Raw genomic sequence first — 21,300 nt, 5'->3', positions numbered from 1 at the left:
GGTCTCACTGTGTTGCTCAGGCTGCTCTTCAACTCCTGGGCTCAAGCAATCCTCCTGCCTCAGTCTCCCAAAGTGTTTAGATTACAGGTATGAGCCACCGTTCCTAGCCTGTTGGTTAAGCAATTTTTTTTTTTTTTTTTTTTTGAGACCGAGTTTCGCTCTTGTTACCCAGGCTGGAGTGCAATGGCACGATCTCGGCTCACCGCAACCTCCGCCTCCTGGATTCAGGCAATTCTCCTGCCTCAGCCTCCTGAGTAGCTGGGACTACAGGCACGCGCCACCATACCCAGCTAATTTTTTTTTTTTGTATTTTTAGTAAAGACGGGGTTTCACCATGTTGACCAGGATGGTCTCGATCTCTTGACCTCGTGATCCACCCACCTCGGCCTCCCAAAGTGCTGGGATGACAGGCTTGAGCCACCGCGCCCGGCTGGTTAAGCAATTTTTATGGTCGTGATTATGTAATCGTCAACACTTACCATTGACTAAACTTATTACGTGCAGTTTGCAAAGCATCTCACACTTGTTATCGCATTTAAACCTCATGAGGACCTGTGGGGTAGGTAGCATTACTGTCAGCTTCATTTCATGGGGCTGGGAAGACAGAGAGGGGGTCATCACTTGCCCAAGGTTATTCAGCTAAAGCCTGGACCCACACCCCTGCAGAGTCTGTGCTTGCTCTCCTCTGGCATGCTGTCTGCTGCCTCAGGATCCCCATCCCCAAATCCCAGGTACTTCCGGAACCTGTGCTCAGATGACACCCCCATGGTGCGGCGGGCCGCAGCCTCCAAGCTGGGGGAGTTTGCCAAGGTGCTGGAGCTGGACAACGTCAAGAGTGAGATCATCCCCATGTTCTCCAACCTGGCCTCTGACGAGCAGGTGGGTTTTGCTCCATGGCTGTCTTTGCTCTCCCATCCTTCTGATGGACCCTGCCCCTGAAAGAGAATCCCAGAGCTCAGCAAGGCCTCTGCTGCCCTCCCCCTGCTCCTCTCCTGTCCCCAGGACTCGGTGCGGCTGCTGGCAGTGGAGGCGTGCGTGAACATCGCCCAACTCCTGCCCCAGGAAGATCTGGAGGCCCTGGTGATGCCCACTCTGCGCCAGGCCGCCGAGGACAAGTCCTGGCGCGTCCGCTACATGGTGGCCGACAAGTTCACAGAGGTATGTGATTGACTTTTGACATTGTCCCACTGACATTGTCAGTGAAGACACTGATACCCTCAGAAGGGAAGCATATAGGAGCTGAGGTTTTCCATTGGACCGACAGAATCATTGGGCGTTTGAGCAATAAGATCTCTATGATCATCTAATTGCATCTCATTTCACGTGCCAATCCAGGTTGATTGGTGTGGCAACTGGGAGTACTGCCTTAAGAAGGATTGAGGCTAAGTTAAGACTTTGTGGAGGAAAGTGCCACAGGAGCAGAGAGGGGTCGCACGTGTGTGGTGTTCTTGACATAATCAAACTCTCCTTTCACAAAGGGAGAGACAAAGCCCAAAAAATTGGGTGGTTTTTTTTTTGGTTTTTTTTTTTTTGAGACATGTCTCATTCTGTCGCCCAGGTTAAAGTGCCGTTTTTCAGGCCGGAGTGTGGTGGTGCAATCTTGGCTCACTGCAACTTCTCCCTTCCCAGGTTCAAGCAACTCTCCTGTCTCAGTCTCCTGAGGGACTGGGATTACAGGTGCCCACCATGACACCCGGCTAAATTTTTTGTTTTTGTTTTTGTTTTTGTTTTTTTGAGATGGAGTCTTGCTCTGTCACCGGGCTGGAGTGCAGTGGTGCAATCTCCACTCACTGCAACCTCTGCCTCCTGGGTTCAAGCGATTCTTCCGCCTCAGCCTCCCGAGCAGCTGGGACTACAGGCGCATGCCACCACACCCGGCTAATTTTTGTATTTTTTAGTAGAGACAGGGTTTCATCATGGCCAGGATGGTCTCAATCTCTTGACCTCGTGATCTGCCCACCTCGGCCTCCGAAAGTGCTGGGATTACAGGGATGAGCCACCACGCCTGGCTGATTTTGTGTTTTTAGTAGAGATGGGGTTTCACCATGTTAGCCAGGCTGGTTTAAACTCCTGACCTCAAGTGATCTGCCCACCTCGATCTCCCAAAGTGCTGGGATTACAGGTGTGAGCCACCATTCCCGACCCCGGAAAGTTTAATTAACTGGTCAGAGTGACACTACCAGCCAGGCAGAAAGGGGGACGAGACTCTAGGCTCTAGGTCTGTGACTCCCAGGACAGTGCTCCTTTTACAGTGATCCAGATTGCCACATCCCACAAATGGGTTTGCTAAGCACCAGCTATTTGCTGGGCACTGGAGGTCAAGAATTGAGGCCTGATCTTGATGGCCCAGCCTGAGAGAATGCAGGAGAGAGGGCAGAGTGGGATCAGAGAGGCCTTGAGTGCCACTCTACCCTGGGGTACCCTTTGCCTGTTATTATGCTGGTTCCCACTGGCATTTGCCAGAAGGACTCAGAGCCTCAGAATAGCATACCAGGATGGGAAGGTTCTTCCCATCCTTAGGATTTTGTATTGAAGGCCAGATATCTATCCTAATTTGTATTATAATTTGTGTTAGAATACAAATTCCATGAGGACAGAAATTTTAGGCGGTTAAACCAGTTCTTGGCACACAGTAGACATTCAGTAAATATTTTGCAAGATGAATAAAAGGTAATATTTGTCCCAGGTAACATGAGGCCCTTCAAGGTTTTTACTTGTTCATTCCCTTTTTAGTAATGAACTGTCCTGCTTCCTACCAGGTCTTCAGAAAGCAGCTTTGCAGCAACAGCCATGTACCTTGCCATGTCTGGTGCCAGGAAAAGGCAGGGCCAAGCGTGCCTCCATTTTTTTTTTTTTTTTTTTTAAAGATAGAGTCTCAATCTTTCACCCAGGCTGGTGTATAGTGACACAATCTCAGTTTACTGCAGACTCCACCTCCCAGACCCAAGTGATTCTTGAGCCTCAGCCTCCTGAGTAGCTGGAATTACAGGTGTGTGTCACCACACCAGCTAATTTTTGTATTTTTAGTAGAGATGGGGTTTCACCATGTTGGTCAGGCTGATGATCTCAAATTCCTGGTCTCAAGTGATCCTCCCACCTCGGCCTCCCAAAGTGCTGGGATTACAGGTGTAAGCCACCATGCCCAGCCCTATAAAGAAGATGGGGATGCCTTCTTCCTCATCAATCTTTATTGTTTTATTTTTATTTTGAGACAGAGTCTCACACTGTCACCCAGGCTGGAGTGCAGTGCAACAATCACAGCTCACTGCAGCCTTGACCTGCTGGGCTCAGGTGATCCTCCCACCTCAGCCTCCTGAATAGCTAGGACTACAGGTGCCCACCCCCACGCCCGGCTAATTTTTGTATTTTTCAAAAATAGAGTCAGGGTTTCACTGTGTGCCTGGGCTGGTCTTGATCTCCTGGACCCAAGTAATCTGCCCACCTCTGCTTCCCAAAGTGCTGGGATTATAGGGGTGAGCCACCACACTTGGCCTATTGTTTTATTTTCATTAAAAAAGTAATACCTGTTTCTGGTAACAGATCTTTAAGAAATACAGCCATATATAAATCAAAAAGTTACGGTCACTATATCCTTAGAATGTTTTTGGATTAGGTAACAGAAAACCCAACCCCAGTAGCCTGAACAATATGGAAATCTGGTATTTTTATTTACTTATTTATTTTTTTGAGACGGAGTTTCGCTCTTGTTACCCAGGCTGGAGTGCAATGGCGCCATCTTGGCTCACCGCAACCTCCGCCTCCTGGGGTCAGGCAATTCTCCTGCCTCAGCCTCCTGAGTAGCTGGGATTACAGGCACGCGCCACCACGCCCAGCTAATTTTTGTATTTTTAGGAGAGACGGGGTTTCACCATGTTGACCAGGATGGTCTTGATCTCTTGACTTCGTGATCCACCCGCCTCGGCCTCCCAAAGTGCTGGGATTACAGGCTTGAGCCACCGCGCCCGGCCGAAATCCGTTATTTTTAATGCTGATACTATGATGTAGGTGCCCTTGCAGTCCTCATTTTTCTTTTTTTTTTTTTTTTTTTTTTTTGAGACGGAGTTTCGCTCTTGTTACCCAGGCTGGAGTGCAATGGCGCGATCTCGGCTCACCGCAACCTCCGCCTCCTGGGTTCAGGCAATTCTCCTGCCTCAGCCTCCTGAATAGCTGGGATTACAGGCACGCACCACCGTGCCCAGCTATTTTTTTTGTATTTTTAGTAGAGACGGGGTTTCACCATGTTGACCAAGATGGTCTCGATCTCTTGACCTTGTGATCCACCCGCCTCGGCCTCCCAAAGTGCTGGGATTACAGGCTTGAGCCACTGCGCCTGGCCTCATTTTTCTTCTGAAGAAAAAGGCTGAGCGAGGTGAAGAGCCTTGCCCTGAGGCTGGACTTGGCGCTCGGATTAGATGTTAGCAGTGCTTCCAAGGCCCACACTCTGGCCCCTAATTCTGGTGCCCTCAGTTTGATTTTGCCTTCCTTAGCCCCGAGTACCTGCCAGGCTTTCTCACTCTCCACCTCCTCCTTCCTGTCTGCAGCTCCAGAAAGCAGTGGGGCCTGAGATCACCAAGACAGACCTGGTCCCTGCCTTCCAGAACCTGATGAAGGACTGTGAGGCCGAGGTGAGGGCCGCAGCCTCCCACAAGGTCAAAGGTTGGTGATGGCGGCCGGAGCACAGCAAGTCGGGTGGGTGTCCAGGGGGCTGGAGGTGGAGCTAGAACGTCGGGTCTCACTTCCCTTTGCCTCCCTCTCCCTGCCCACAGAGTTCTGTGAAAACCTCTCAGCTGACTGTCGGGAGAATGTGATCATGTCCCAGATCTTGCCCTGCATCAAGGTAACAGAGTTTAATGGGAGGAACCATGGGGATCAAGCCTCCCAAAAAAGGGGCTGGAGACAAGGCTTTGGGGATAGTCAGCTGCAGATCAGGTTCCCAGCCCTCTGGGACCAGGCAGCTCTTGGATTTTAAGCAGTTAGGGGTCCTGACTGCAGCGTGGGGCCAGCCTTAGAGTTGGGAGTACTTTCTAGAACCTCAGAGGTCACTGAGTCCTCTCATTCACAGGGGTTTGGTGTTGGAGTGGGGGCTGCTGAGAGTAGGGGTCACTGAACTCTTAAGCAGGTAATACACATAAGGAACAGTGATTTCCCTGTACCCTAAGCCATCCCCTGCTCCGTGAATGAGAGGGGCAGAAGCAGGTTATTGTCTCTTAGGAGTTGGCATCAAGGAGTAGGTTATTGTCTCTTAGGTTGTCGCTTGGCCACTTGTTGCTGCAGGGGTTGCCCTGACCCTGTGCCTACCCCTTCTCTCTCCCAGGAGCTGGTGTCCGACGCCAACCAACATGTCAAGTCAGCCCTGGCCTCTGTCATCATGGGCCTCTCTCCCATCCTGGGCAAAGACAACACCATCGAGCACCTCTTGCCCCTCTTCCTGGCTCAGCTGAAGGATGAGGTAAGGGTGCCAGGATCTCAGCTCTGGGTTTGTGGAGGGGACAGGTGAAGAGCCTTGCCCTGGGGCTGGACAGACATCCAGATCTTTGCTGAGTTGCATGTTTGTGGGCATAGCTGTGTGTTCATGCATACATTCGTCCAGGCACTCTGCATGAGTCCTTTACTGGGCATTAAGGATATGAAAAAATCGAAATTTTTTTAAAAAATTTTATTTATGGCCGGGCATGGTCACTTATGCCTGTAATCCCAGCACTATGGGAGGCCAAGGTGGTAGATCACCTGAGGTCAGGAGTTCAAGACCAGCCTGGCCAACATGTTGAAATCCTGTCTCTACTAAAAATGCAAAAATTAGCTAGGTGTGGTGATGGGTGCCTGTAATCTCAGCTACTTGGGAGGCTGAGGCAGGAGAATCACTTGAACTCAGGAGGCAGAGGTTGCAGTGAGCCAGTTTTGTACCACTGCACTCCAGCCTGGATGTCAGAGCAAGACTCTTATCTCTTAAAAAGAAAAAAAAATTATGTTTTGAGATAGGGTCTTCCTCTGTTGTCCACACTGTGGTCGTGGTCCACTGCAGCCTTCACTTTCCAGGCTCAAGTGATCCTCCCATCTTAGCCTCCCAAGTAGCTCGGACTACCTACAGGCAAGAGCCACCATGCTTAGATAATCTTTTAAAATTTTTCTGTAGAGACAGGGGTCTTGCTGTCTTGCCCAGGTTGGTCTTGCTTTCTTGTTTTCAAGCAATTCTCCTTCCTTGGCTTCCAAAGGCCTGGGATTACAAGTGTGAACTGCCATGCCCAGCCTAAAATGAGACAGTTTTTGATTCTCAAAAGCCTTCAGAAACTGGCAGTGGAGACATCAGGCAATCCTATGATGCTCTTAAGGTGTTACAGGTGCTGTTATAGACGAGTTCATGTTTTTTAGCGTTTAGGCTAAGGTGCTGTAATGGAGACCCCAGAATACATTCTGGCTTAAATTAGATGGAGGGTTTTTTTTTTCTCTCTCATAACAGTCTAGGTAGGTGGGCCTACACTGGTGGGTTAGCCCTGCTGACCTCAACTGTCTCTGAGTCTCAGGCAACTGCCCCAGTTTTTAGCATCTTAGCCAGCATGGAGGGGTCAGGCAAAGACAACAGCAGGCCCAGTTCTCTGAAGGACAAGATTCCTCCTGTGTGCTTGTACCCCATACACCCATTGGCCAGGCGGGGTCACATGATCACATCTAGCAGTTCAGGTTACCTGGATTACAGAGGATGAGGGGAGGTGCTGGGTAACGACTGGAGAGATCATTGGGGTGACCGCTGGGGAAGGAATTTGGACTTGACTGTGGGCAAGTGCAGGAGCCAGCATACAGTTAGTGTTAGAAGGCACCCTGAAGCTTATATGAAGGAAAAATTAAAGTGGAGTGGCCAGCAGAAATGTAGGAAGACCAAACCAGAGGCTGCTGTGGGAGTCTGGAAGACTGAAGCTAGACTGAGGGCTATGCAGAGATAAGGCTGCAGTTATAGGGAAGGATTCAGGATTGTCCAGGAGGCAGAGGGACCACATGGTGGTTTTTGCCTTGGTAGTGAAAAACTGGCAGATGGTGCAATCGTTTGCTGGTATATGACGTCTTTGTTCCCAAAGGCCTCAATCCGTGTCTCTTGCCCATCCCCTTCTTTGTTTTCTGTACACAGGCGCACTCGCAGTGTGCTAGGAAGTTGGAGGAAATACTGTAACAGAAAGTATTGCATCACATTTCAGTCCCCCATGCCCCAAAAAGTTATGTTATTCCATTACAGTGGAATAATCTCTTAGCCCCAGAATTACAGTCAATTTTTGATACATTGAAAAGAATGTGCGGCTGGAGACTGGGGGCTCACGCCTGTAATTCACACACTTTGGAGGCCAAAGCAGGCAGATCACCTGAGGTCAGGAGTTCAAGACAAGCCTGGAGCGGATCACCTGAGGTCGGGAGTTCAAGACCAGCTTGACCAACATGGTGAAACCCCATCTTAAAAAAAAAAAAAAAGAAGAAAAATGAAAAGAATGTGCTGTTCTTTTTTTTTTTTTTTTTTTTTTTGAGACGGAGTTTCGCTCTTGTTACCCAGGCTGGAGTGCAATGGCGCGATCTCGGCTCACCGCAACCTCCGCCTCCTGGGTTCAGGCAATTCTCCTGCCTCAGCCTCCTGAGTAGCTGGGATTACAGGCACGCGCCACCATGCCCAGCTGATTTTTTGTATTTTTAGTAGAGACGGGGTTTCACCATGTTGACCAGGATGGTCTCAATCTCTCGACCTCGTGATCCACCCGCCTCCGCCTCCCAAAGTGCTGGGATTACAGGCTTGAGCCACCGCGCCCGGCCGAATGTGCTTTTCTAAATATATTTTTTTTGTTCTGGGTTGTTCGCTATTAATGGGTGATTAACAGTGTGGGTTGTTTGGGTTTTTTTTTTTTTTGAGACGGAGTTTGTTCTTATTGCCCAGACTGGAGTGCAATGGCATGATCTTGGCTTGCCACAACCCCCGTCTCTCGGGTGCAATTGATTCTCCTTCCTCAGCCTCCTCAGTAGCTGGGATTACAGATATGCGCCACCATGCCTGGCTAATTTTGTATTTTTATTAGAGACAGAATTTCTTCATGTTGGTCAGGCTGGTCTTGAACTCTTGACCTCAGGTGATCTGCCCACCTCCGCCATGTCCCTGGCCAAAAATGCTGGGATTACAGACATGAGCCACCACACCCAGCCTACAGCGTAGTTTTTGAGACCGAGTTTCGCTCTTTTTACCCAGGCTGGAGTGTAATGGCGCGATCTCGGCTCACCGCAACCTCCGCCTCCTTGGTTCAGTTCAGGCAATTCTCCTGCCTCAGCATCCTGAGTAGCTGGGATTACAGGCACGCGCCACCATGCCCAGCTAATTTTTTGTATTTTTAGTAGAGACGGGGTTTCACCATGTTGACCAGGATGGTCTCGATCTCTCGACCTTGTGATCCACCCGCCTCGGCCTCCCAAAGTGCTGGGATTACAGGCTTGAGCCACCGCGCCCGGCCCAGCGTAGTATTTTTAATCAGTTATTTACATCAGTTGCTATAAGTTTAAATCATCATTAATGTTCATGACAAATTTTATGACTTGAGTAATATATCTGAGTTATGCTTCACATGTACATGTTTTCTTTTATAATCTTTTTATAGATATTATAAATACAATTTGTATTTATTTTGATGCTTTAATAGCGTAAGTTGACAGGTGAGAGCCCCTCAAGTTGTCTGCTATGTCATTTCACACCTCTCCAGAGTTTTCAAGAGCATTTTGCCTCTGGCATCAGGGAAGGATCCAGGCTCAGCCCAGTGTGAAGGCAAGCCCATACATGCTACAAGTACCCTAGAATTGAAGCATTTTTTGCTCCAGTTTCACCTTCAGCAAGCACTACGTGGTAATCACATGCTGGCAGCTAGCCTGTCTCAGGGCAGCTTCTTACAGAGAAGAAAAGAACCAGCGTGGTTTTCTTAGTGTGAGGAATTAATCTGACTTATGTTTGGGACTTCCATTTTGATTTATAAACTTTGTGTTTCACATTTTGACTCTCACCAGAATATATAAACTTGTCTAAATGAAAAAGGCTACTTTTTTCTTGGTGCACCAAAAAGAATTCTTTTTAAATGGGTAAGGTGTATTCTCTGAACCTTCTCTTCTCGTGCATTCAGCACTTTGAGGCTCACACACCCAGGACAGGAGCTGGGCAAGGGCCAGTCCTATCTTCGGAATGTGCAGGGTTTGAACAGGCCAGGCCTGCCAGCCTTGTTACTTGGTTTATTGATTGATTTCAGTGCTCACTCATTTTTTTAGACTAGCATAGTTTTAATAAGGAAATCGTTTTCTTCCTTTCCCTCTCCCGTGTTGTGGATTGATATCCAGAAAGGAATCCTTGTTAACAAGCAGCAGAGTTAGGATTAGAAGAATCATGTCTGCCTATTTTTTTCAGGGTGCTGTAGTAAGTCCTTTCAAAATGGATAAACATTTCTTGTGATACTATTGTAAGGTTTAAAAATCTGCTTACCTTAGTGATCCATGCTGCTGCTTTTTGTGTGCCTTTATTTTGTCCCCAGGACTGGGAGCTGGGCTTGGGCAGGTGTAGGTCCATTACACCAAGTTGATGCAGCTGAGCGCTTTCCATCCTGTCCTGGGTTGCTGTGTGCATGGCATTCTCTCAGAAGCCTTCTTTCCTCTTCTCAGTGCCCTGAGGTACGGCTGAACATCATCTCCAACCTGGACTGTGTCAACGAGGTGATTGGCATCCGACAGCTGTCCCAGTCTCTGCTCCCTGCCATTGTGGAGCTGGCTGAGGATGCCAAGTGGCGGGTTCGGCTGGCCATCATTGAGTACATGCCCCTGCTGGCTGGACAGCTGGTGAGTAAGGAGGCCTGGGAGCCAGGCAGTGCTGCCTCAGGGGAAGTGCAGTTTATCCAGGGATGTGATGGGGAAACGGGGGGCTTTACAGGCTTAGTGGAGGCTGTGAAAACTGCCTGGGGAGTCAAAGGAAGGGACCCAGGAAATAGGGCCTTAAAAGGTAAATTAGATTCAATAAGAGAGAGGAGGGAAAGGAGCACCTCAGATGAAGTTGAGAGCTGTCCAGTCTTTCTGGGGTAAATTTAGGTTCCCTGGGGTGTGGCTGGCAGCTCTACCTGTCTCCTCTCCCTGGAACCCTTACCTTGGTTTCTCTTGTAGGGAGTGGAGTTCTTTGATGAGAAACTTAACTCCTTGTGCATGGCATGGCTTGTGGATCATGGTAAGTACCTCCATAGGAGCAGCAAGAGGAGATGGGAGCTCTAGAAAGGATGGATAGATTGGTTGGGGCTGGGGTTGCAGCGGGCAGTGGAGGAGGCTAGAATCACTCCCTGTGTCACTGGATGCTCATATGGACCAGCTCGTTGCTTGTTAGGGTCCTAGAGAAGTGTTGAGTGGGAGGAGGACAAAAATATCACCCAGGGTTGCCTGGTATAGTGGAGAGCCAGAGGACCACTGAGCAGCCAGACGGTGGTTTTGAATCCTGCCCTTGTGACCGTCACATGTAAAGCAAGTCACTTGCCGTCTTTGAATAAGCCTCACGCTTATTCTTTGAAACTTCTTATTCTGATCCCTCGGGGCCATTGTGAAAAGTGCTCATTGTTTTTACTAAAAGAGGTAAAAGGCCGGGCACGGTGGCTCAAGCCTGTCATCCCAGCACTTTGGGAGGCCGAGGCGGGTGGATCACGAGGTCAAGAGATCGAGACCATCCTGATCAACATGGCGAAACCCCGTCTCTACTAAAAATACAAAAAATTAGCTGGGCATGGTGGCGCGTGCCTGTAATCCCAGCTACTCAGGAGGCTGAGGCAGGAGAATTGCCTGAACCCAGGAGGTGGAGGTTGCGGTGAGCCGAGATCGCGCCATTGCACTCCAGCCTGGGTAACAAGAGCGAAACTCCGTCTCAAAAAAAAAAAAAAAAAAAAAAAAAAGAGGTAAAAAATAAAAGGTAATAATTTATCTCTGGGGCCCTGTTTGAAGTAGTTAAGTACCACATAATTTAGGCAAATTACTTGGTGGAGCCTCAGTTTGCACATCTGTAAAATGAGGCTAGTAGTGGAACCTACCTCTTGGAGTGGTTGAAATGTTACTATATAAAAAAACAGTTACTAGATATAGCACATAGTAAGCCCTTTTTTCTCTCTTTGGCTCACATGTGGCCTGGTACCTAGGGGCTACTTTGTAAGCCGTGGTGAGTGTGACCTACATCCTGCCAGTTCTTCACCTCCAAATCCCTGTCTCTCTCACCCTCACCCTTCTGCAGTATATGCTATCCGTGAGGCAGCCACCAGCAACCTGAAGAAGCTAGTGGAAAAGTTTGGGAAGGAGTGGGCCCATGCCACGATCATCCCCAAGGTCTTGGCCATGTCCGGAGACCCCAATTACCTACACCGCATGACTACGCTCTTCTGCATCAATGTGAGCCCCCCACCTGCCTGCTGGTCCATCCCTAGGGAAATGGAGTGCCTGGGAGAGGAAAGATAGTAGAGGGCTCCCCACGGGAGACACCTGGCTTCGGAATGGAGACGTGGAGGGGGTCTTCTATTCAGAGATGAGTCTTTGGGGGAACTGCAGGCCAGGGGATGGGGCTCCGAGGGTTAGGGATATAGGGCCTCTGGGATTGGGGGCGTGGATGGTGAGGAATGCAGGGCCTGGGAGAGTTGACCTGTTGGAGCAGTGGTCTTAAGCTTTATGAGCACCCGTCTCCTTCCCTGAGAAATGTGTCTCTATCTGGTGTGGTGGGTGAGTGTACAGATTCTAGATCAGACCTGGTTTTAAATTCTGGCACTGCCATATATTAGCTGTGGACCTTGGATAGTTACCTAACCACTTGATGCTTTGTAAAGGATTCATAGTGGTATTCACAGCCTGAGGAATGTGAAGATTAATCGGGTTATGCATGCACAGGGCTGAGAACCGTTGTACTACAGATAGGAAGTGCTCCTGTTTGCTTTTCCTACAGTTACAATTATCTCATGTACTACTTTACTTATACACAGTGCTAGAAATTAAAGGATACAGCTAAGTGTTCTGATCATTTCTTCCCACACCACACTCTGGAGGTCTGTTCTAAGGAGGTATCCTAGGGCTTCGTAATTAAGGTTCATCTCCAGAATAATTAAGGGAAGCCTGAGGACAGAGAAACTGGGACATTGCAGAATGAAGATGTGTTAGGATGGTGTTAGTGGAGTTGGGAGATCCACTCCTCTGACACTGGGCTGAGTTCCTGTATTGCTCAGCCTCTGTAGGGCTTCATGATCACCAAAGTGGCCTGGTCAGAGGAAGTGGGCAATGAGAGTTACCCAGGACCTTTGCATACTCACCCCTGCCACTCACTGGCCCCCAGGTGCTGTCTGAGGTCTGTGGGCAGGACATTACCACGAAGCATATGCTGCCCACGGTCCTGCGTATGGCTGGGGACCCGGTTGCCAATGTTCGTTTCAACGTGGCCAAGTCTCTGCAGAAGATAGGGCCCATCCTGGACAACAGGTGAGGTCTGGTTGCTCCCACACACACTGGCAGGGGCTAGTTTTTGGGCACCTTTATCTTGGACCTTGGAAGGTAGAGCCCAGGATCAGAGGCCTGGCACCACTCCTTGGTTGCTGAGACCTTGGCTCCCATCCCTTTTCAAGGTCTGTTTTCTCAACTGTAGAATGAACATCACAGAATGAAGTAGAAAGAGGGGGTGATGGGATAGCAGTCCTGTATACTAGTAACAAGTTATTAGAAAATGAAATCACCTAATATTTTATATGTAAGTATGTATATAATTCATAATTGCACCAAAAATATCAAATAGCCAGGAATAAATTTAGTGAAAGATGTGTATTTAACACCTCTAGTGGAAACTGTGGAATATTGCTGTGAGAAATTAAAGCAGACCTGGCCAAGGCAGACAGATCACTTGAGGTCAGGAGTTCACGATGAGCCTGGCCAACATGGCAAAACCCCGTCTCCATTAAAAATAACAAAATATTAGCCAATGTGGTGACACACACCTGTAATCCCTGCTGTTTAGGAGCCTGAAAGCAAGAGAATCACTTGAATCCAGGAGGCAGCGGTTGCAGTGAGCCGAGATCACACCACTGCACTCCAGCCTGGACGACAGAGTGAGACTCTGTCTCAAAAAAATTAAAGCTAACCTACATAATATTCATGGATGAGATAGTTCCCTGAACTTGTCTTTAGATTCCGTATAAGCCCGTTAAATCTCGACAGGTTCTTCAGTGCAGGATTGACAATTCTAATGAACAAAGTTGGATGATTTATACTACCAGACACCAAGACTTAACGACACCACAGTAATTAAAATAGATGTGAACACAAGAATATTTAAATAGTCCAATAGAATGGAATCAAAGAAGCCGGGCACAGTGGCTCAAGCCTGTAATCCCAGCACTTTGGGAGGCTGAGGCGGGTGGATCACGAGGTCGAGAGATCGAGACCATCCTGGTCAACATGGTGAAACCCCGTCTCTACTAAAAATACAAAAAAATTTGCTGGGCATGGTGGCACGTGCCTGTAATCCCAGCTACTCGGGAGGCTGAGGCAGGAGAATTGCCTGAACCCAGGAGGCGGAGGTTGCGGTGAGCCGAGATCGCGCCATCGCACTCCAGCCTGGGTAACAAGAGCGAAAACTCCGCCTCAAAAAAAAAAAAAAAAAAAAAAAAAAAGAATGGAATCAAAGACACAGAAACAGTTCCATGTGTGTATAACAGCAGGCACCTCTGTAGTTCAGTGAAGAAATGTATGTTTTTTAAAAACATAGCTGGATCAATTAGAATAAAGTCTCATCTCAGTGCATAAACAAATTAATTAGAAATGACAGACCATAACTAGAAAGATTTTTTTTTTTTTTTTTTTTTTGAGACGGAGTTTCGCTCTTGTTACCCAGGCTGGAGTGCAATGGCGCGATCTCGGCTCACTGCAACCTCCGCCTCCTGGGTTCAGGCAATTCTCCTGCCTCAGCCTCCTGAGTAGCTGGGATTACAGGCACGTGCCACCATGCCCAGCTAATTTTTTGTATTTTTAGTAGAGACGGGGTTTCACCATGTTGACCAGGATGGTCTCGATCTCTCGACCTTGTGATCCACCCGCCTCGGCCTCCCAAAGTGCTGGGATGACAGGCTTGAGCCACCGCGCCCGGCGAAAGATTTTTAAAATAAAGTACCTAGAAGAAAATGTAGGAAAATATCTTCATGACTTAGCATAGACACAGATTTGTTAAATAGCAAACCAGAGGAAGTGATGGATAAGTTGGCCTTCTGTAAAATGTAGAACTATTTCTCAAAAGACAAGATTTTGAGAGTAAAATGCAAGCCCCTGACTGGAGAAAGATGTCTGCAATATATGTTTCTGAGAAAGGACTCATCCAGTATACTTGTCTACAAATCAGGTGGGACAAGGAAATCCCAAGAAAGAGATGGGCAAAAAAACTAGTATAGGCACTTGAAAAAGGATGTCCACATAGCCAGTAAGCATATGACAAGGTGTTCAACATCATTAGCCTTCAGGAAAATGCAAATTAAAGCTCAGTGACATGTCATTACACACCTCCCAGAACAGCCAGCAATGGAAAAAGACTCAGCAGTGCAAATGTTGGTGAAGACACAGAATAGCTGGAACTCTCATCGATTGCACCTGGGGCTGCACATTTAGGGTTTGATCACTCAGAAAACTGGAGTGGAACTTGAGTGGGATTTGGTGAAGCTAGTTATACAAACACACTGTGAAACAGCTCTTCGGCTCCTGGGTGTCTATCCAGGAGAAATGAGTGCTTATTTCTGTCAGAAGAATGTTCATGGTAGCTTTATTCACAGCAGCCATAAAAATGGAAACAACCTCCATGTCTGTCAGCAGTAGAGTAGATAAATTTTAGTTTACTCATAAAATGGAAAATTATTCAGCAGTGGAGAAGCAAATGCCTGCTCTAAGCAGCAATACAGATGACTCTCACAAATACCATGTTGAGTGAGAAGCCAAACCCAAGAACACACCATTTTATGTCAAGTTCAGAAACAGGCAGAATGAAGGAATCTAGATGATGGAAGGAAGGATAGTGGTTCTTTGGGGAGAACAGGAAGCTGTCTGTCAACTGAAAGTGGGGGACCCACAAAGCCTGCACTTTTGATTTCTCTCTATCTGTTCCAGGACACAGCCTCACCTTTAGTTTCTTTACAAAGTCCTCCTCCATTTTAGTTGACTCTCAGTGCAGGCGGATTTCCCTGGACCCCCTAGATGAGAGTGGATGCCTCCTCTGGGTTCCAGGAGGACCAGGAACTTCCCCTTTGGGGCCACTTGCCACTCCCCTCTTACATACCAGTTTGATTTCTCTCTTCCTCCTGGCCTGGGTGCCACAGAAATCAAGAGTGATTTAGCTCTGTATTCACTCCTAACACATGCTAAGTCTCAGTGAATATGTGTGAAATCAATGAAGGATATCCATTTGTTTGGCCTCAGAGACGTGGGGGTTCTTTGATTCACTTCTACTTTCCCAGCCTGCTCTGATGTCCCTCTTCGGGGTCCCAGAGAAGTCTGTTCTTGTTTTTCATACTTCTGAGCGTCATAGTAATGGGCTGGTTGGTTAGTTGGTTGGTTTCTTGCAGTTTGTTTGGTTTTCATTTGAGACAGTCTCCCTCTGTCGCCCAGGCTAGAGTGCAGTTGTGTAGTCTTGGCTCACTGCAACCTCTGCCTCTTGGGTTCAGGCAATTCTTGTGCCTCAGCCTCTCAAGTAGCTGGGATTACAGATGTGCCACACCATGCCTGACTAATTTTTGTACTGTCAGTAGAGACGGGGGTTTTGCCATGTTGTCCAGGCTGGTCTTGAACTCCTGGCCTCAAGCATTCTGCCTACCTTGGCCTCCAAAGTGGTAGGATTACAGGCGTGAGCCACTACACCGGCCTTGATTTTACTTTTTTTTTTTTTTTTGAAGCAGAGTTTTGCTCTTGTTGCCCAGGCTGGTGTGCAATGGCATGATCTTGGCTCACCGCAACCTCCGTGGCTCCAGCAATTCCACCTCAGCCTCCCGTGTAGCTGGGGTCACAGGCATGTGCCACCACACCTGGCTAATTTTGTATTTTTAGTAAACGGGGTTTCACTATGTTGGCCAGGCTGGTCTTGAACTCCAGACCTCAGATGATCCACCCGCCTCGGCCTCCCAAAGTGCTGGGATTACAGATGTGAGGCACTGCACCCGGCCTGATCTTACTTTTAACTGACACATAATTACACATATTTATGGGAGTATAGTAGTGTTCCAGTAATGTGTGCAAATGTGCAGTGATCAAATTAGGATAATTAGCATGTCACTTTAAACGTTTACCGCTTTGTGATGACAATATTCAAAATCTTCTCTTATAGCTATTTTGAAATACACAGCATATTATTGTTAACTGTGGTTACCCTCCTGTGCAGTGATCAGAGACTTCTAATTCCTGTGTGTGTCCTGGATTCTTAAGACTCCTACCACCTTGGATTCGGGGTGTCCATGTCTGTATACACCCTGTTGTTCAAGAGCCGCCTGCCCACCTGTTGCCCCGATCCAGCCTGGCTCACCCTCTTTCTCCCTGTCTCCTTTCGCTTTCCAGCACCCTGCAGAGTGAAGTCAAGCCCATCCTAGAGAAGCTGACCCAGGACCAGGACGTGGACGTCAAATACTTTGCCCAGGAGGCTCTGACTGGTAAGATCTAAGAAGGGCAGAGCCCTAGCAAGAGGGTGGACTTCAGGGACAGGTGCTAGGCCTGTGGGCAGCAGCTTCTGGGAGGAGAGGTACTATGGCATTGTGACCAGAGAGAGGGCTATGGTTCTGATTCTTGCCTCTTCCTGTTTTCCCAGTTCTGTCACTCGCCTGATGCTGGAAGAGGAGCAAACACTGGCCTCTGGTGTCTACCCTCCAACACCCCCACAGATCCCTCTTTGGGGAGACACTGGGGGGCTTTGGCTGTCACTCCCTGTGCATGGTCTGACCCCAGGCCCCTTCCTCTAGCACGGTTTCTCCTCTCCCCAGCCTAGGAAGATGTCTCACTGTCCACCTCCCCGCGGGCTGAGGGAGCACGGGGTTCGACAGGACAGCGACCCTGGGAGGAAGGGGCTGCTCCGCCCACCCTGGGGAGAGATGTGAGCATCCCGGGTCACTGAATCCTGCTGCTGTAATGGGAACCCCTCCCCCATCTACTTCTCCACCTCCCGTCCTCCCCCTCAGTGGTTTGTTTTTGTGTCAACTGTGCCATTTTTATTTTATTCCTTTTATTTTCCCCCTTTTCACAGAGAAATAAAGGTCTAGAAATAGTCGGTCCTCTGGCCTTAGTCATCAGCATGGAGGAGGGGGCACCATCTAAGCTTCTCTCTGGGGAAGATGTTGTTACAGGACGCATTATACCCCTGTGTCCCAAAAGGATTCTCTGGGGACCCCCCTTCCCCAAGGAGTGCCACTGGCCTGTGGGGTAGAGGGTCCATGAGGTGCTATGCCTGGTGTCCTGTAGTGCAGTTCAGTTTCACAGATATTGGCCGAGTATTTGGGGGGTTAAGAGCAGGTGCCTTGGAACCAGGCTGCCTGGGTCCAAACTGTGGCTCCTTCGGTCAATAGATGTGTGACAGTAGTACCTAGATGGCAGGGTGGGTGGCGAGGACTAAGTGAACTAGCATCCCAGAAGGTGTGTGACAGTACACAACATGAGAAGTAGTCAGAGTTAGCCGTACAGTGCGCAAGAAATCCCTGTGGGCCATTTCCTGTGTTCTTGAAGAAGACTTGAGCTTGGACCTGTCCCCAGCAGGTCTCACAGTAATCAGGACTGTACCGGAGAGCAAACTATGGCAAGATAGAAGAGTTGTCTCTCAGTATCTATTCTCCCCTTTTTAATAGAGAAGCTCTGATTTTTAGCTGAGCACATGACTACATGGATTCAAGGTATTTTCCTAGTGCCTTCTGAAATTATGATACTGTGATGAAATTGAAGCCAAAAATATGCTGAACAGAACTGGTATGTGCAGCTTCTAGGAAGTGTTCTTAAGGGGAAAGCTCCTTCCCTCCTTCTTGTAGTCTGGAACATGGACCAGATGGCTGGAGAAGGAGGTGCCACGTTGGGCCAGAAAATGATCTTAGGAGTGAAGGTCAAGTAAGTCAGGATAAGATGCTGCTTGAGGCTGTGAAGAGCAATGCCAATATTGTCACCTGGGAGAGTTAAACTGGTCAAGTGCCTATTTGGGATTTCGTCACTTGAAGGTGACCTGAATTCTAAGATGCAGAGGAGGGCCCAGAGCACCCTGGAGTAGGACTGGTGGTGTCTGCGTGGAAGGGTTTCACAGAGGACATGACGTTTGAGCACATCTTGGCACAGATGGTGGGAGAGAAATGTGCCTTTGAGTCACAAGGTGATTTTACCAACTCAGCCCTCCTATTAGCACGTCCCTACTCTGGTTAGACCTTATTGTTCCCTGGGGGATGAGGCTGAAGGACACCAAAAAGCATCCTTAGACATTTCCATTTATGCTGCCCTGGGTGATAAACTGTCTCCCAGTTAAGAACCACTACTCTAGAAATGAGAACACATGTGTAGCCAAACACCCGAGTCTGACATTAAACCTTGGCCTTCCCCAGGATAACTGCTGGTGCGCTGCAGCAAGAGTGCAGTGGACCAACAGCCTTCGGTTTCCAGCAGCTTGTTAGAAGTACAGACCCTTTGCCCCTGCCTAGACCTGCTGTCAGAGCCTTCATTTTCACAGGATGTCCAGGTTCATCTGCACACTGAAGTTTGACAAGTCCTGCCTTAAACACTTCACCTAGTTTTTCTCTCTTGGAGAGTGAGGTTTAATGCTGCCTGGGTCTAGGGCTGAGGATGCGCTCCGTCTCATTGTGTGTGCGTGTATAGACAAGTCTCAGGGATGCCTTGAGGCTGCAGGATTGGGTGAGTGATGGGACGGGGATCGTTACAGGAGGTGGAGGTGTGCCGGATACCCAGGATGGGCTGGGTAATGAGGTGACTTAGAGACCACAGGAGTGAGTATGACAGACAAGAGTGAAGGATAGCTTGAGGTACTGAACCCCAGCAGAGAATCCTGAGTTAACCTGGAGTTGCCTGGTGTCTTGGATTATGTGCCCTAGAAGCAGAGCCTGAGTGGAAACTCGTTCAAGTGTCTTACTGAGGGAGTGCTCTCAGGAGAAGGGGACTGAGGTCACTCAGCTTCTGTGAGCTTCAAGTGGGGAGAATCCAATCAGGTGTTGAATGTGTTGTTATTCAGTCCATTGTTAGGAGCAGTTCCTCATCTCCCAGGTTGCAGGCTTGTTTGCCCCGTACACCTGGCCCTCTGTGTAGGAGCTGAAGTTTACCCCTGGAAGCCTTTGATGCTGGAGCTGGCTCAGGGTGGAAAGACTGCGGGCAGCCGGGACATACTACACTGGCCTAGCTTTTCCTCTTTCGGCCTAAATCCCAGCAGTTACGCTGGTTGTCTCTAACGGTTCCTTCCACAGCACTGTTCCCGGGAGCCCGCACACAAATTTTGTCTCCTTTTGTGACGGCTGCACTTCTTTGGCTGTTTTATTTCCACTGCTTTGACCCAGGTGTCTAAATGCAGGTGAGGTTGCTGAATCTTTTGGTGCCTCTTGCTAACACACAGGGGCAAGAGTAGAGCTCTGAAATCACCGTGCCTTCCACTCAAGGTGCAGAATCGGCCTGTGGTGCTTGAGCTGTGGTTGTCGCTGGAGAATTACCATGGCTTCCCCAGGCAGATGAGGATCACAAGGTGGTGCCTCAGCCCTGAGGAGCAAACTGCAGGGCATAGACATGATCCTGCATATGGTCATCAGGCCTGGAGGGAAGGATGGCACCTGGTTCATTTACTCAAGTTGGTGACATCAGCTCTGAGCCCAGGAGTTCCAGACCAGCCTGGGCAACTTAGACCTCATCTCTGCAAAAAAATAAAAATTTTAAAAATAAATAAATAAAAGGCTAGGCGCGGTGGCTCACGCCTGTAATCCCAGCACTTTCGGAGGCCAAGGCGGGTGGATCACAAGGTCAAGAGATTTGAGACCATCCTGGTCAACATGGTGAAACCCCGTCTCTACTAAAAATACAAAAAATTAACTGGGCATGGTGGTGCGTGCCTGTAATCCCAGCTACTCAGGAGGCTGAGGCAGGAGAATTGCCTGAACCCAGGAGGCGAAGGTTGCGGTGAGCCAAGATTGTGCCATTGCACTCCAGCCTGGGTAACAAGAGCGAAACTCCGTCTCAAAAAAAAAAAAAAGGCTGGGCACAGTGACTCACGCCTATAATCCCACCATTTTGGGAGGCCAAGGTGGGTGGATCACCTGAGCTCAGGAGTTCGAGACTAGCCTGACCAATACGGTGAAATCCCATCTCTACTAAAAATATGAAAAAATTAGCTGTGTGTGGTGGAGGGCGCCTGTAATCTCAGCTACTTGGGAGGCTGAGGAAAGAAGATTGCTTGAACCAGGAAGGCAGAGGATGCAGTTAGCTGAGATTGTGCCACTCTATTCCAGGCTGGGCGGCAGAGTGAGACTATCTTCAATCAATCAATCATCCTCATTTAGCAACTTGTCAAAAAGAGAAAATCCAGGGAAGATTCAGTGCCAGGCCCTGATTCAGTATTCCTTACCCTGCTCCCTTGATGTCTTACCATACAGAGCTGCGAGATGATGGGGGATTGCAGGCTCCATAGGGCTGGATTTTTCCCAGTCAGCCTCCAGGAAGGGTAAAAGACTAGCAGCTTCACATGTCACAAAGTGGAACTGGAAATTTGGGTTGGCTAGTTGTGTCCTTCCAAGACTTTGGAAGAGTGAAGGGAAACTGAGACCCCAAGTCTTCATGGAGAATCACTGCCCTCTGCCCCCAAGAGCACTTGCCTTTCCTGACATAAGCTGAGGAGCAGGTATCTGCTCCCCACTCACCCCTTAGCTTGGGCTTAGCCTCAGCCCCCACCCTATTGTTTCTCTACCCTGTGCATATTCTAGAGCAGTAGGGAGAATGGACCTTCCCTGATGCTGCAAAATCAGAATGAGGGGCTAGAACTCCAATCTCACTTTTTGTCTAGTCAAATGGTAAATATTTATTATTCATGAATATTCTGGCTCTCTGTTAATTCAGGTCTGTGTTCCTTTACTGTTACTTCTCGTTTTCATATTATTTTGTTTCATATGTTCTGTTTTTTCATGTATTTTATAGCTTTATTTTTTTGTTTATTTTTTGAGATGAAGTCTTGCTCTGTCACCCAGGCTGGAGTGCGATGGTGCGATCTCGGCTGACTGCAGCCTCTGCCTCCTGAGTTGAAGCAATTCTGAAGTAGCTACTGATTAC

General features: G+C 48.6%; 1 protein-coding gene across 1 annotated transcript in view; it reads left to right on the top strand.

Annotated features, from left to right (window-relative positions):
- The window catches only part of PPP2R1A (protein phosphatase 2 scaffold subunit Aalpha), a 38,837-nt gene extending 21,552 nt beyond the window's left edge, over positions 1-17,285 (top strand). Inside the window, exons 5-15 of the mRNA XM_003944212.3 lie at positions 732-879; positions 1,003-1,158; positions 4,542-4,656; positions 4,767-4,837; positions 5,315-5,449; positions 9,661-9,834; positions 10,153-10,213; positions 11,255-11,409; positions 12,338-12,480; positions 16,579-16,670; positions 16,826-17,285. Coding sequence (XP_003944261.1) covers positions 732-879; positions 1,003-1,158; positions 4,542-4,656; positions 4,767-4,837; positions 5,315-5,449; positions 9,661-9,834; positions 10,153-10,213; positions 11,255-11,409; positions 12,338-12,480; positions 16,579-16,670; positions 16,826-16,842 — 1,267 coding nt within the window. The 3' untranslated portion in view covers positions 16,843-17,285. The remainder of the gene's footprint in view (positions 1-731; positions 880-1,002; positions 1,159-4,541; positions 4,657-4,766; positions 4,838-5,314; positions 5,450-9,660; positions 9,835-10,152; positions 10,214-11,254; positions 11,410-12,337; positions 12,481-16,578; positions 16,671-16,825) is intronic.
- The last annotated feature ends 4,015 nt before the right edge of the window (positions 17,286-21,300 follow it).

This window comes from Saimiri boliviensis, chromosome 14 (genome assembly GCF_048565385.1).
Source record: "Saimiri boliviensis isolate mSaiBol1 chromosome 14, mSaiBol1.pri, whole genome shotgun sequence".
Taxonomy (NCBI): Eukaryota; Metazoa; Chordata; class Mammalia; order Primates; family Cebidae; genus Saimiri; species Saimiri boliviensis.
The sequence above is the reverse complement of the archived record's forward strand: the minus strand, read 5'-3'. Positions and strand labels throughout refer to the sequence as shown.